The 17229-nt window shown below is 41.6% G+C and overlaps 1 protein-coding gene across 1 annotated transcript in view; it reads right to left on the bottom strand.

Moving 5' to 3' along the window:
- LOC129683530 (vacuolar protein sorting-associated protein 8 homolog) overlaps nt 1–16706 on the bottom strand; it is a gene marked incomplete at its 3' end in the record, with an annotated part of 33991 nt that extends 17285 nt beyond the window's left edge. The window contains exons 1-6 of the mRNA XM_055616242.1: nt 16490–16706; nt 13095–13184; nt 11490–11541; nt 7847–7889; nt 1774–1846; nt 1007–1126 (exon numbers count right to left, since the gene is read on the bottom strand). Of these exons, the coding sequence (XP_055472217.1) occupies nt 1007–1126; nt 1774–1846; nt 7847–7889; nt 11490–11541; nt 13095–13184; nt 16490–16693 (582 nt within the window). The remainder of the gene's footprint in view (nt 1–1006; nt 1127–1773; nt 1847–7846; nt 7890–11489; nt 11542–13094; nt 13185–16489) is intronic.
- Between the last annotated feature and the right edge of the window lie 523 nt (nt 16707–17229).

Below are 17229 nucleotides of genomic sequence, written 5' to 3' on the forward strand. Positions count from 1 at the left end.
ATCACTTGCAGCTGGGTGTGGTGGTACATGCCTTTAATTCCAGAGGCAGGTGGATCTCTGTGAGTTTGAGGCCAGCCTGGTCTACAAAGCGAGTCCAGGACAGCCAATGCTACACAGATAAACCCTGTCTCAAAAAACCAAACTGGAAAAAAAGAAATCACTGGCAATGAATGAGACTAGCTATTGGAGCCTTCAAAGTACATGGAAACGGATGGCTAATGCCTCCTGGACTGATCACATCTGAATTCCTATTGGTTCTCTTCCCTTTCTCCATATGCAGTTAAAGTCACTGTTGCTGACGTCAGATATCAAATTTAAGCAATGCAGACTATGATGCAACGAACCTCTCCTGGCACTCAATTCTTAAAGGAGTTTACTCAGTCGTATACTGTCACTTGTAAAAGCAGTGTTTGCACACAGAGATAGGCACCATCTTACAAAGTTACTGTTCACATTTGAGTGTATTCCCTTCTTGTTTCATTTTTTCCAAATATTGAGTCTGTAAATATGTTTTAATGTGAACCGGGTGATTTCACTAAATGCTACAATATAAGCACTTTCCTTCTTACTAAAGCTAAACAAAACAAGAAAGTACAATATTGGGAAGGGCCATTCTTTTTTCTATAATTATTCCGCTATATGATTACAAAAAACAAAACCTGGCTCATCTAAATTCACTTCTAATTAAACATTTAGGAAGGTGTTTTCAGTGGAGACCTTCCACAGTCCACCTCAGCTTCAGTTACTTCCACTGTGCTCACCACACCTGCCAGAGATTACACCACCTAGACAAAAGCTTTCAAAAGACAAAAGTGGTCCTTTTTGCTTTCTGACAATAGAGACAACGGCAAGGGAAGAAAGGGCTGTAAGCAGGGAACTAACAGACCCGACAGTCTGAGAATTTCAACTCCTGACTCACTAGAGCATCATCATGTGGGGTTTTCTTCCTAATTTACACACACACCTTTGAATTAAAAAATACCTTAACAATCACAGTGTCCCTTACCAGTGCCAACACATTCAAAAATTCTCGTGTGTCAAAATGTAGCAGAGTCCGAACGTAAGGATAGACTTCTTCCTCGGAGGACGCTTCTACAGAATGCAGACGGATCAGAAACTCAAAAACCTGCAAGTTAAAAGCAACTGTCTATTATTTTCTACCATCTTACATCTTCCTCAAGAGCAAGGACCCCATATGGTGGAAACAAAGGCAGGCTGAATTCACTTTAAATTGCCACTGTGTTACTCAACGTCTCTCTTAAATTCTCTTTCACCCAAAACTTTAAAGTTGGTGACAGTGTGGACTCTTGTCCTTACAGTGGTGTTCCTGAGCTATGTATAGTGTAGCCACAGTTTGTCTTCAGCCACCATCTGGCTAGCTGTGTGATATAAGCTAGAGCCATTTGAGAAAAGGCCTCCATGAGACTGGGCTGTAGGGAGGCCTGCAAGGCAAGTTCTTAATGAGTGATTAATTAATTACTAATAACTCAGGACCACCCCTGGGCAAGTGGTCCTGAGTTCTATAAAAAAGAGGTAAACAAACCATGGGAACAAGCCAATGAGCAGCACTCCTCCACGGCCTCTGCACCAGTTCCTGCCTCTGGCTCCTTCCCTGACTCTCTCAGTGATGGACTGTGCTGTACAACTAGTCGGAAACAAACCCTACCCCTCCAAACTGTTTCTGCGGATGGTGCTTACCACAACAAGAGAAACCACAGCTAAGACAGTCACCCTAAGAGACAGACAATAAAATGCCATGAAAATAATACTCACCTGGTTCTTAACCAAGGGCACAAGATCTTCAGGGATGTCACCAAGGGGGTAGGCACGACCTGCCAGGCAACAGCTAGAACAAAGGAAGAATACACCTGATGCCTCAGTTTCTCACCCTGAGCTTCTGCTTCCATTGTCACACAGACTCAGCATTTGTCAGGTCAGGTTCAAAACAAGATCACTGTTATTCTGCAGACAGCTGACCACAGATAAGAACTATGAAATGATACGTCAAAAAAAAAAAAAAAATGATAAAAAGGGTACCGTTAGTGGTCCAGAAAATAAGCTGATGTTTAAACTGCCTTCACAAATGAGGTTTATTGTAATTAAAGTTCTTCAATGCCATGAAGGGGCCTCAAAGCAAAAAAAAAAAAAAAAAAAAAAAAAAAAAAGGGGGGGGGGCCTCTAAGAGAACATTAGACAGAAACAGTACAATATGGTGATTTAAACATGATGGTATTTTAGAGGGAAGGAGAGGTTTTTCTTTAAAGCCTAGAAAGGAGTTTCATTTAAAGGAGAGGGGAAGAGAGTGAGAAAGAATAAGAATAAGGCCTGCCAGGCATCCTGGAGCAAGCCTAGCAGCAGAGAGCTGGGTCCTGTCCCCTGTGCTCTATTATCTGGCCCACAACTCCATTCCCAGAGGCCTGCAGGCACCAGGAACAACCAAGTAACCCCACCTCAATCCACTGTCTTCCAAATCCCCCTAAAGCACACTCAGCAACTGTAAACTGCATGTGCTCTCCTGTGCTCCATTTTCTGGCCTAGAACTCTGCCTCTATTCCTGGAGGCCTGCCTGCACAGGGACAACCAGATGGCTAAAGGCTAGCAGCATAAGAACACAATCAAAAAGAGCCACCTGAGCCCAGCTCTCCTACTATATACTAACAGCAAAAGCACAAGAAGATGACCTTAAATCCAATCTTTAGAAGATAATAGAGGCCTTTAAAAAGGGAATGAATAAATCCCTTAAAGAAATACAGGGAATATAATCAAACAAGTGAAGGAAATTAATAAAACTGTTTAAGACCTGAAAATAGAAGTAGAAACAACAAAGAAAACACAAATTGAGGGAATCCTGGAGATGGAAAACCTAGGTAAGAGAACAGGAACTAAGGACACAAGCATCACCAACAGAATGCAAGAGATGAAGAGAGAATATCCAACATATAAGATATGATAGAAGAAATAGATATATTGGCCAAAAAAAAAAAAAAAGGTAAATCAAAAAAGTTCCTGACACAAAACATCAGGAAATTTGGAACATTATGAAAAAAACAAAACCTAAAAATAATAGGAAAATAGAAGAAAGAAGAAGAGGAAGAGAAGGAAAGGAGGAGAAGGGGGAAGAAGAAGAGGAGGAGGAGGAAGAGAAGGAGAAGAATGAAAGAATCCCAGTTCCAAAGCACAGAAAATATTCAACAAAATCATAGAAGAAAATTTCCCCAGCTTAGAGAGATGCCTATAAACATGCAAGAAGCTTACAGAATACCAAATAGATTGGACCAGAAAAGAAAATCCTCTTACTAAATAATAATCAAAACACTAAATATACAGAACAAAGAATATTAAAAGCAGCAAGGGAAAAAGGCCAAATAACATACAAAGGCAGACTTATCAGAATTACACCTAACTTCTCAACAGAGACTCTAAAAGCAAGAAGGATCTGAGTAGATGTCTTGTAGTCTCTAAGAGACCACAAATGCCAGCCCAGACTACTATACCCAGCAAAACTTTCAATCACCATAGAGAAAACAAGATAGTCCATGACAAAACAAAAACCAAATTTAAACAATATTTATCCACAAATCCAGCCCTATAAAAGATACTAGAAAGAAAACTCCAGCCCAAAGAGGCTAACTACAGCCAAGTAAACAAGAAAATAATTCTACACCAGCAAAACCAAAAGAAGGGAAACACACCGACACCTACAACCACACCCACACCCAACACATGGATGCGCACACACACACACACACACACACACACACACACACCTACATCAAGATAAGAGAAATTAACAATCATTGATCATTAAAATCTCTCAACATCAATGAACTAAATTCCCCAATAATAAGACACAGGTTAGCAGAATGGATGCGTAAACAGGACCCATCATTCTGTTGCATACAAGAAACACACCTCAGCAATAAAGGTAAATATTACCTCAGAATAAAGGGCTGAAAAATATTTTCTATGCAATGGATCCAAGAAGCAAGCTGGTGTAGCCATTCTAATATCTAATAAAATAGTCTTCAACAGAAATTAATCAAAGTAATCAGTAGGGAAGGACACTTCATACTCATCAAAGAAAAACTCCACCAAGATGTTGTCTCAATTCTGAATATCTATGGCCCAAATACAAGGGCATCCATCTTTGTAAAAGAAATATTACTATACTTGAGCATGTCTGGATATATGCCGAGGAATGCTATAGCTGGATGTTGAGGTAGCACTATCCTAATTTCTGAGAAAGCACCAGATTGATTTCCAAAGTGGTTGTATAAGTTTACATCCCCACCAGCAATGTGGGAATTCTCTCTAGCATGTGTTGTCACTTGAGTTTTTGATCTTTGGGCAGAGTTCAGGGAATCTTATAAAAGAAGGGGGAGATAGAAAGACCTGGAGGGGACAGGAGCTCCACAAGGAGAGCAACAGAACCAAAAAATCTGGGCACAGGGGTCTTTTCTGAGACTGATACTACAAACAAGGCCCATTCATGAAGATAACCTAGAACCCCTGCACAGATGTAGCCCATGGCAGCTCAGTCTCCAAGTGGGTTCTCTAGCAAGGGGAACAGGAACTGTCTCTGACATGAACTCAGTGGCTGGCTATTTGATCACCTCCCCCTAATAGAGGAGCAACCTTACCAGACCACAGAGGAAGACAATGTAGCCAGTCCTGATAGGATAGAGGACCTCCCCTATCAGTGGGCTGGGGGAGGGACATAGGAGAAGAAGAGGGAGAGAGGGTAGGATTGAGAAAGAATGAGGGAGGGGGCTACAGCAGGGATATAAAGTGAAAAAACTTTAATTTTAAAAAAATAAATTAATAAAAAAGAAACACACAAAAGAAATATTACTAAAGCTTTAAATCACACATTAAACCCCACACATTAATAGTGGGAGACTTCCACACCCCATTGGTGAATGGACAGGTCACTGAGACAGAAACTAAACAGAGAAATAAGGAAACTAACAGTTGTCATGAATCAAATGGTCCTAACATATCTACAGAACATTTCACCCAAACACAAAGGAATATACCTTCTTCTTAGCACATCATGGAACTTTCTCCAAAATCGACCATACACTTGGTTACAAAGCAAGTCTCAACAGATACAAGAAAAGTGAAATAACCCCATGTATTTTATCAGACCACCATGGATTAAAGCTGTACTTCAACAACAACAGAAATAATAGAAATCCTATAAATTCATGGAACTGAACAATTCCCTACTCAATGACCACTAGGTTAAGAAAGAAATTTAAAAAGGAATTAAAGGCTTTCTAGAATTCAATGAAAATGAGGACACAACATACCCAAACTTACAGAACACAATGAAAGCAGTACTAAAAGGAAAGGTCATAGCCCTAAGCGCTTTGATAAAGAAATTAAAAAGATTTCATACTAGTGACTTAACAGCATACCTGAAAGTTCTAGGGGAAAAAAAAAAAGCAAACACACAATCAAGAGAGGTAGAGGACAGGAAATAATCAAACTCAGAGTTGAAATCAATAAGTTAGAAACAAAAAGAACAATACAAAGAATCAATAAAATCAAGAGTTGTGCCTTTGAGAAAATTAACAAGATACATAAAACCCTTAGCCAAATTAACTAAAAGAAAGAGATTAACAAAATCAGAAATGAAAAAGGGGACATAACAACAGACACCACGGAAATCCAAAGAATCATTAGGCCTTACTTCAAAACCCTGTACTCCACAAAACTGGAAAAATCTAAATGAAATGGACAATTTTTTTTATAAATATCAACAAAGTTAAGTGAAGATCAAGTAAGCAATTTAAACAGACCTCTAACCTTTAAGGAAATAGAAGCAGTTATCAGAAGTGCCCCAACCAAAAACAGCCCTGGACCAGATGGTTTAAGTGCAGAAGTCTACCAGATTTTCAAAGAAGAGCTAATATCAGTATTCCTCACACTATTCCACAAAACAGAAATAGAAGGAACATTGCCAAACTCATTCTATGAGGTCAGTCACCCTGATACCTAAACCACACAAAGACACAACAAAGAAAGAGAATGTTTGGACCAATTTCCCTTATGAACATTGATGCAAAAATACTCAAGATACTCGCAAACCGAATCCAAGAACACATCAAAAACATCATCCACCATGATCAAGTAGGCTTAATCCATCTATGTAATCTACGATATAAACAAACTGAAAACACACACACATGATCATCTCATTAGATGCTGAAAAAGCCTTTGAAAAAAATAATCAAACACCTCTTCATGATAAAAGTCTTGAAGAGATCAGTGATAAAAGGCCCAAACCTAATTACAATAAAGACAATATACAGAAAACCAATAGCCAACATCAAATATATAGGAAAAAAAATAAAGCAATTCCACTAAAATCAGGATAAGACAAGGCTGTCTAATCGCTCCAAATCTATTCAATAGAGTAACTGAAGTTTTAGCTAGAGCAACAGACAACTAAAGGAGAATAAGGAGATTCAAATTGTAAAGGAAGAAGTCAAAATATTACTAGTTGCAGATGATAGTATACATAAGTATACTATCCCCCCACCCAAATTCTACCAGAGAACACCTACAGCTGATAAACACTTTCAGCAAAGTGGCTGGCTACAAAACTAACTAGAAAAATTCAGCCGTCCTCCTTTATACAAGCAATAGAAGGGCTGAGAGAGAAATTAGGAAAACAACACCGTCCACAATAGTCACAAATGACATAAAATATCTTGATGCAAGCAAGTGAAAGATCCATATGACAAGAACTTCCAAGTCTCTGAAGAAAGAAACTGAAGAAGATATCAGAAAATAAAAAGATCTTCCATGCTCGTGGATCGGTAGGATTAACATCGTGAAAATGACCATCCTGCCAAAAGCAATCTACAAATTCAATGCAATTCCCATAAAAATTCTAACCCAATTATTTACATTCTTTAAAAGAACAATACTCAACTTCATATGGAAAAACAAAAACCCCAGGATAGCTAAAACAATCCTGTATAATAAAAGAACTTCTGGAGGTAACATCATCCCTAATTTTAAGGTGTACTACAGAGCAATAATAATAAAAACAGCATGGTATTGGCAAAAAAACAGACAGGCTGATCAATGGAATCAAATGGAAGCTTCTGCCATGTCCCCATCTCCTGCCAAGCAGCTGCATGGCCAGGTCTCCCCAGGCTTAACCCTCATATTCTACTGGAATGAACTCTCTTCTATGGGTCAAGACACAAACATTGCAGCTTTCCCTCTGTCACTAATGTCTCCATGACTTATAAACCTCTTGCCCTTTTATGTAAAACTGGGATAAAATACATCTCCCAGACTTTCTGCCAGTAAAAGAAGAATACGCTATATAGCAGGTCTCTCAGCAACCAAGAGCATTCTCTGTTGTGGGACCATCCTGTGCATTGTGGGGTGTCAGCAGTCTGCCTGCCTTTGAGGCCTATCAGGAGTAACACAAAATTACCTCAAATACTGCCAGACATAGAACCTGCCCTACCTCTAATGGCTTTGAGATGGGTGCAGAGGTACATGTCTGTAATCCCAGCACTCGGGGAGGCAGAGGCAGGTGGATCTCTGTGAGTTCCAGGCTAGCCTGATCTACAAAGTAAGTCCAGGACAGCTGAGGCTACACAGAGAAACTGTATCACACAAAAACTAAAACTAAAATAAAATAAACTAAAACAAAATGGCTTGAAAGAATGGAAAAACACCACACAGGCAGGATATTGCTATACCACTTCAAACATGGGGGGGGGGTGGATGGATACAGTCACAGATGCATCAGAACCCCTCGCCTGATATAAACACGGAGTGGGGGCACACACTGTCGCAGACACACCGGAACTCTCACCTGATGTATACCAGGAGCTTGTTGCCCATAACGACCTGCTCATCTGAAACAGAAAGAAAGGCACTTAGCAGTTCTCTCTCCAGCCTTTTTAGAACGGTAACATTTATATGGGGAAAACTGTCAAAGTTGGCATTAAGATGAGGCAAATTAACATAGCATAAAATTAAACATCAAATGACATAAAATTAAAGTGGGAAATTACTTTCACTTTTTAAATTTCCTGTTAGATTGTATTTGTAGAGCTATAGATGCTTGCGTGTTATTGACAGGCTGGAAGCGAGGAAGGGGAGAAAGCTGAGGGACTGTAGATCATGGCCAGTTACTATCACCATGCGTTCTGACTGGTCTCCACCCCACGCAGCGCACAGGGCTCAGGAGGCCATGTTTTCAAATAATAAACCTTGACCAAAGAGCCTAATCTCAACTATGGTCAGAGATTCTGTTATTTGGTGAGATAATTAGATGAGATAATTAGATGCCTAAGGGGTTAATGGCAGCCCACAATGGAATTGCACCAGCACTGGGAAGTGACACACTTATGGAGCAAAGATTATAGGGATCTGTTAGGGAGTGGTGAACTGGAACTTCTGGTCTTGATACACGAATCCTAGACATAATTCAAGTAAGAAATCTCTTTGTCAGTAATCTTCATAATTACTAAGGGCTGTGGTAGTCTACAAACAAAAGGGAGACATGAAGAGTTATTGTATTTTGTCGTAATTCAAAGTGTCATTTGATCCACCTCAATGACTATGACAGACACATGACAGCAATCACCTCACAGATGCACCAAGTTCAGGTTTATTGACTGACTAAATAAATACTCTGTGTGTGTGTGTCCTTGTGTGCACGTATGTAGGTTGGAACACAACTTTGGGAGTTGGGAGTCAGTTCTCTCCTTCCACCCTGTGGGTCTGGGGCTCCAATACTGTCGGCCTTGGAGGCAAGAAGATTATGTGAATACTTTAGCTATTAAAAATCTCAGGAAACGGATATCCAGCTTGTAGTATATTCCTAGAGAGATGAATTTACTCTGGGTGGCCTCTCTCCACCATTCCACGGCCAGGCCTTCCTTTGGAGTGGGAAATGTGGGATCTGCACTTGCTAAGCATCCAGCCCAGTGTCTGACTGTAAGCAGGTGAGCAGTGAATGTGCAGGAGCGCAACCAGAGCTGAGCTCTACCCTCCACTATGTGGGTCTTCCCAGCGCACACTAGGTAGTTTTCTATGGCAAAAACTCAACTCCATTTAGATTTTTCAGTACTATGTTCAACAATCCAACTTTCAAGTCTATTTCAACAATACAAGGTTTGGGCTGTAATTAGATTTAACATATTACACCTAAACGGAATGACTCCTATCCCCATCATTGTAAATAAAAAGAAAGAATGAGGAAAACCCTAAAGCCTGTACTTAATACACAAGGTAGCTCTAAGGATTAGATGCTAACAACCTGAGGGCATCCAGCGTATTTTTCTCCTCTGAGGCCTTTCCCTGAGGTAAGGGCACTGTGACCTGCACAGCAATGCTCAGAAAGACTTCCAGTTTCTCTGGCCTAAGAGAATGACAGATGCAGATGCCAGGAAGGAGGGCTATGGATGCAGTTCCGTGGCTGCATGCATGTGGAGCCCTGCCCAGCCTGCATGAGGCTCTAGGTTCAATGCCCAGTACCAATATAGCTGCTCACTTACAAGATCCATTCTTAGTAGGACTACCTGATGAGACGAGCAAGGGAATACTCAATGGGGAAAGCAGCAGAACCCAGGACCTCCACATAACTGTGCCTGTCTGGACTCAGCACCAATCCCAGATACTCTTAAGGCACAATCACTGCTACTGTTAAATGCTCAGCTGCCTGAGGCACTGTTATCCCCGGGACTAAGACCTTTTAAAAAGATAAAGTGGAGGATGAATCTGGCAGGGTTTAAAAACCCCAACATATTCCTGGAATCTCAGCAATGCTTGCACTCGAGAGCCGTGCTCATATCCAGAAGACCAGCGATGGCCCTCCTAACAACCTGACACTGACCCTGAAGCTCCACTTACGAAGAAACAAGGCCAAAGGGAAACTCATATGTCAGAGAACTGAAAATTCTTGAACAAAAGCAAACAAGTAGGTCTCTCTGATCTGTTAGTCTGGCAAGTGCCCTGGGCAGGGCGGGCCCTAATGTTTTTGGATAAGTCCTAGGATCTAGATAAAAAATCAACAGATCCTGACTTGGTCACTTTTCTTTATAAATGACGAGAGGAACTGCGCTACTGGCTAGAAATTGCAGACTCCACACAGACTGAGTGAAGACAGCCACAAGTCAGGAGTCATGGGGCTGGAAGGTGCGTAGGCACATTTACTGATGGTGACAAATAGGGAAGGCCCAGGGGCTTGACAGGGAGACAGGCAGCTGCCTCCCCCGGGCTGCAGCTTATCTCCAGGTGGCCTGAGCAGAAGCTGGTGCCCCTGCCTCTGTAAAACCAGACTCTGTCTCAGGCCTGTTTTCCCAGCTTCTCAAGTAGACGTGGTTCCGAATTCTAAGATTTGCACTGTGTAATTTAGCAATTTTCATAAACAGTGCTTTCCACATGAAGTCTAAACCTTCAAAGGCAGTAAGATGCAGTTCACAAACTTTTGAAAAGCAATAAAAAATTAATTTATGTTGTTGCTTCAGTTCAGCTAAATAGCAAATAGATGAGTCTGGCAGTGATCTACTTTCATGTTTGAACTAAAGTAATTTTAGTACATAATGCCACCAGTTCATTTACCATGAACATAAAACATTTTGATAGCAAGCAGTTACTAAGCCTTTAGAAATTACTTTACAAAAAGAGTTAGGCTACATAAAATTCGAAAAGTTAAATACCATCATAGTTATAAACAATCTGAGGATGTCCCATGAAACTGTCATTCATCTAAGTGATAAATAATTTCTGAATATTAGCTATAAAACTAAAGGGACTGAGGCATGAGACAGAACAACGAAACAACAGTAAAGACCTCCAGCCAGTTTTCAACAACAGATAAAACAATTAAGAAGGCATACAGGACACAGAAGACATGAACAGAACCATAAGCCAATAGCAATTCCAGAACATTCCACCTTAAGACAATACTTTCAGTATGTGCCCCAGTGTGTTTGAAACAGTCTCTAGAACAGACCAGATACTAAGTCATAAAATAAATCCCACTGTGATTTAAAAGGCAGCTACATAATAATGTGTTTTCTGATGAAATAAGAGGAAAATGTTGGGGTGCAGGAATGGGGGCTGGCAGCAAGGTTCTGTGTATAAAGCGTTGCTGTGCTTTATACCTGAGTCTGGATCCCAGCACCTATCTAAAAGCCAGGCATGGCCAAGCATCCCTGTCATCTCGAGACTGTGAGGCAAATCCCTAGAACTGACTGGCTCACCAGCACTACCCCAACCTGATGGCTCCAGGTTCAAGGACAAATCCTGTGTCCAGAAATAAGGTGGGGGAGGGATGGCAAGACAGCTGGGTGTCTGCGCACATGTTGAACGAGCCGGGCGGAAGGAGATAAGCAGGAGAGTGTGCAGTGTTGTCGTCTGACCTCCACATGTGCACTGTGGAGCATGTGTGTCCCCACCAATCACAACGTAACTAATCTTCTCAAAAAAGAAAAGAAAATTAATACCTGTAAGAGTTTTTCCTGCATTCAGAGGAGGAGCAATGACTTTGAAAAGTTTCTAAATTGAAACAGAAAAATCATCATCATTTCAAAGCATAGCAATTTAAAAGATAATCAAGAGCATTAAAGCTATTAAACCTTTCTTTGATGGAGTTATTAAACCTTTATTTGCCGTGAGACTAAATATAAAACTTACTATACAAACAGGGTTACTCAGAAGAACAACCATGAAACTCTGGAGCCATGCCCCCATTTAGTGATGCCAGCTACATAAAGGTCTCCGTCTAGATCATGATTTCTGACAGGTTCTGAAAAGAGCTTTGTTATTCAGAAGGCAATCTGTGAGAATCAGTCTCTCCTCCCACCACGTGGGCTCCAAGGATCGAGGTCAGACTGTCAAGAGCCTACACGGTGAGCCACCTCATCAACCCAGCCTCAACAACCATTTCTCGGTGTGGAATGAAGGCCTCAAATGAGAACTGTCTTTAAGGAATGATTTCGAGAAGAACTGGAAACTCTCCTAGTGGTGGTTTAGGAGCAGCATGAGAGTACTCTGCAGAGCCAAGACGGGGCCCTACCAAGGGGCTGACAGGCTGAAAGAGCAGATTCCCAGCACCATCCTCAGGAGAAAAGGGTGTGACCAAAATCAAATGTGGTGTGCTCAAAGAAACTGCAACCGAGTGACTACTGACCCAACAATGTTAGAGCAAGTGTCTGGCCCCTCTGGGGCACTGCTGCACTGCTTCAGTAAGCAGGGACTGAGAGAGCCACGTCATCCACAGTGACAGGAGGTGCAATCAACGCCTCTCCCCGTGAGGAGAGCAATGACAGCATCACGAATGCCTTAATATTCTGCATTCGGCAAAGCCACTCATTAGCAATTCACAGTGACTGCTGGCTACTTTCAGGGCCTACCCGCAAAAACAGCATCGCCCAACAGCATCAAATTTCGTATACCTTTTGGAAAAGTTACTACCGTAGCATAAAAAACAGAAAAGAACTTAACAAGTGGGCATTACTTCTACCTACTCTTCCCTGATGTTTAATATTTACATATGCAGATAAACAAAAGGCACCTAAGATAAGAAACTGAAGACCACTGAGGCTAAGGGTATAGCTCTGTGATAGAGAATATACATCATACAAGAGAGGTCCTGGGTTCAATCACCAAAATCAGCAACAGCAACAACAAAAAATTAAATTAAATTAAATTAAAAATTAAAAAATACCACCTAAAAGTCCCAAGCTAAGGGTCAGTGAGATGACTCAGTGGTGACAGTGCCCTGGCAGCTTGAGCTTAATCCCCAGGACTCCGTGGAAGAAGAAAGGGAACCAAGCCCCCCCCCCCCCCACACACACACACACACACACACACACACACACACACACACACTGTTCTTGACACGCAAACACATACCTGTCCATGGATAAATACAGACATGCATGCATGCACACAAAAGAAATAAATGTAATAAAAATTATTTTAAATGAATGTAGTTCTAATAAACTGATAAAAAAATTTTAAATTATTAGATGAAAACTAACTATTCAAAGTAAATGGGAGTAGAGAGAACTAGACAATGTAAAATGTCATGTTAGACAATACCTTACCTCCATTGGGCTGATAAACTCATTCATGCCTCTGTTGTAGACGTAGATCATGGCATCATACAGACGGTTTTCCCAGCACATGAGAACCACCTGTAGAAGGAAAACTCTCTTGACATGCAGCCAACACCATCACAGCACGGGCTTCCCTTCCAGCTCTGAGAATGGAGACCTTTCTCTTCCCTGAGCTGTATTATTCCCTCTTCTCTGATGGAAACTAAAATATAAAGACTGAAACCCTATAGAGGTGTGTTATTGCAGGTCCAATATTAGTTCAAACAGTACAACAGCTACTTTAAAATATCGCTCAACTGCTAATTTTGTTTCTTTGTAACCTTTCCTCCTTTCAATATTCATTTTACTTTTAATCATTAAAACAGTTCTTCAAAAATCTACAAAACACCTCCTTAGCATAGACTAAGGTGACAGACAGGCCTAGCCTGGGGCTCAACCCTCCTAGAACTAAAGCTCACTTAGCTTAGACACCCTTCAAAGGAGACAACAAAATGGTGTAAGTTAGGGCTCGTGAGGAGGTATATACGAGGTGGTTTAGAGGGAGGAAAGAAGGGGAAATGACAATTATAATCTCAGAAATAAGAGAAATAATAAAAAGACTTATGAAGACATTCAACTAGACACACAGATACACACACACACACACACACACACACACACACACACACCATTATTTACAACTACTAAAAGCATTCTAAAAGAATCTGAGTCTGTTTTCAGCATTCAGAGTCATTCAGAACAACAGATGAGCTGGGACTAAAGCACCTGCCATGGGAGGCAAAGGAAGAAATGAACATGAGGGGTTGCACTGGCAGGAGACGGTTAAGGACAGGACCATGGAAAAGGAGTAGGTGTGGTTGAACAGAGAGAGAAGAAAGACATTTAGAGAAACAGACGGCGAGCAGAATGGAGTCCTCTGTTTTCTGTTCCTCTGAGGGCTGTATCATCATTCATGTCAACAGGTCTGCAGGAGAGAACAGTACTAGGCAGGGACAGGTCAGGTAGACAGAGGCAATCTCTCTGTTACCATCTCCCTACTATGGCTATGCATATCTTCAAGCCTGATCTCCCCTTGGCCCCATCCAGTGGCCAATACCCTCACCAAGATGTCCAGCAACTATTGCAGGACAAACGGCCAGCCAGACTCCCAGTTCTGCCTCTGGCACTGTTTGTCTTCCAACCATCTTCAAGCTATTTACTCTACCTGTAAATGAACATCTTTAAATTCTCTAGCTCTCTCACTCACACATCCTCACACCCAACTTACCATCTCCAAAACATCATATCACGCTGCCTCTCTTTGTCACACTACCGCCATCCCTGGCAGCAGAGCAATTCAGCTTCAGCGGACAAATTTTACCTTGTCCGGTGAGCTGTCCTTCAGGCTGTCCATCAGGCTGCAGATCCACTGGCCTTTTCCTGTCATTTTAACACTCAAGCCAGAGTCCCTTCTCCCCTTTACACTGGTTTTCACCTAAAATAATCTTCTCCTCTAAAATTCTGGCAATGTGGATTTCTTTTTCTGTGTCCGTATTTACTTGTCTTTCTTAACAGTCTTGTGGACCCCACGCTGGCCCGAAACATACTCTGTCACTCATAACTTGAACCTCAAATCCTTCTGTCTTTGCCTCCACAACCTCGAATACTGGGAAAGCCACTCTGTTTTCCGAGACCTTCTGCATCGGTACTATTCATTTTCAACAGCAGCCTAGCTCTCTACTCTACTATCCTTTGTAACACTTGTTTTCAAATATTCTCTGGTTTGCTTACTTATCTTTCTGTTCACTGACAAACTTTTCTCCAGACTTTATGAAGAGACACTTGACAACTCGTACAGCTGCAGCACCCTCCGACCCTGACGAATTAACAAACGCTGCAGGTGAAAGTAAGTACAATAAGGATTTAAAGATATCATTCGGAGCCTGGAGAGCTAGGTCTGTCAGGAATGCGCTTGTCATCCAAACTTAAGGACCTGAGTTTGATCCCCAGCATCTACGGAAAGAGCCAGGTATGGCAGTGTGCTTAAAATCCCAGCACCAGAGAAGTGAAGACAAGACCCTGGAGCTCTGAACAGCCAGCCTAGCTTAATCAGAGAGCTCCAGGTCCCAGTGGGAGGTCCAAAGAGAAGCTGGGCACTCAAGACTGAGCTCTGGCCTCCACATGCACACCAGCAAACACACACACATGCACGCACACAACACACATACATGCACACCAGTAAACACATACACACACACACACATGCACGATATTGTTCAGTACAGCTAGGCAAAGTCCTTACTGACACTGGTGAAAGCAAACTGGAGAAGTTATCAGGATGTAAAGCAAGTGAAAAGAGAGAAACAAACAAAGCTTATAAAACTTGGTGTGACTAGGAAGGAGGCTGGTGACTGGGGTAGGAAGACTGACACAGAGAGAGCCAAACTGGGAGGAGTTTGTGTTGTTTCAATGTAGAAAAGATCAGAGCATATATATGCTGTATTTAGGAAAAGCTAAAAGTATTGGGAAGAAATAAAAATTTTTCCTAGGTGTGACCGCCATATAAGGGCAGATTAATAACATGGCCTCAAAACACTGAGCTGCTGTCACACTGTGCAGTCTACGCCAAATCAGCCACATACCAGAAAGGCATTCACAAAAAGGACCTGCTTTACCTCGAATGTTCACCAACATTAAAAAAATAATAATGGTGTTTTCAAGGTTTGTTATGAGCTTGCTTCTGCACCTTTACAAAGGGTTTGAGTCACTCTTACCCTCTAGCTAGGGAAGAAACACACTCATTATGAGGACTAATGTAATTAAAGAGTTAAGTTGTGAAATGCCACAGAAATGACCTTCAAGTAAGACCTGAAATCTCACTGGTCCTCAAATCTGCTATCAATGACAGCTGCTGAACACCACATACATTACCCACACAGCTGCCTGAACCCAGATGTACCATCAGCCACAGCTGATGGCTTATTCCAAGAAGCCCTGTGATTTGCCTCTCACACACCATCCTCTCCATTTCAAAACTCAACTCTGCTTCATGTACTAGCTGACTTTTAAATAACATCATTCTCTTAAATGTAAAAATGGTTGCTTGTTAATGAGACGGTATCCTTGGTTGAAAACAACCTTCCAGATTAAAGCCATGTTAGTCAGGCAAAAAGCATTTCCTGGGTTATTTAAAGATAAGCTGCCCTGAGCTCTGGAGAAGGTCGAAGAAACAGAAGACACTCTCTTGGGGGCATTTATCACCTCACTTACTTACACAGACTCCTGAGGCGTACATCATTAAGACTGGGGTCTGGGGAAGGAGGCACAGACCTTACTGGTCAGGTAAGATCAGTACGATCAGTGGAGGAACAGTGATTACTGGAGTGAGCAGACTGTCAACTCACCTGCTGAATATCCAGGCTGGTGATGTCCATGTGGACAATAAGGGCTTCCACATTCTCCATGAGTTTTTTATCTTGAAAATGAACAATCAAGTCTTTCATGACCTGAGGTGTAATCCCCATCAATTTATCACTTAGAATGTAAGGCTCAAGGCACTCCAAAAACACTCCTTTTGCCACTGAATTTTCACTTAATTTGTCATACATTTGGCTAAATAAAAGATCCCTATAATAGAAAGAAAAAAAATAGTAGTTTTAGGAACATTCCAAACACCCATTACATTTAGTCTGTGCCACACACCTTTTCCAAACTCGGTTTTATGGAAACACTAACAATGTTGCGTCAAGCTTTGCATTGCAACACTGAACACAGCGAACCTTCCCAATGGTTTTTTACACCTAAGAGATGTTACCAGATGTGGTGGTGCAGGCCTAATGCTAACACTCAGAAAGCTGAGGCAGCATGAGTATGAGTACAAGGCCATAAAACAAAACTGCCTCAGAACATACGATCAGCAAGAGGGCTCAGTGGTAAGGAAGCTTGCCACCAAGCCTGGATTTGATCTCAGGTCCCACAAGGTAAGAGGAGAGAAATGATTTGCCAGTTGTCCTTTCACCTACACACTTGGGCCATGGTACGTTCTCCCCACCAAAAACAAAAAAAAATGCACACATAAAACACAAGGTTGGCAGGGTTCAGCTGCTCGCTGAAAAGCACACTGGAAATACCAGTCAGAATCTGA

This window comes from Psammomys obesus, unplaced genomic scaffold, assembly GCF_907164565.1.
Source record: "Psammomys obesus unplaced genomic scaffold, mPsaObe1.curated_primary_1811, whole genome shotgun sequence".
Classification (NCBI taxonomy): domain Eukaryota; kingdom Metazoa; phylum Chordata; class Mammalia; order Rodentia; family Muridae; genus Psammomys; species Psammomys obesus.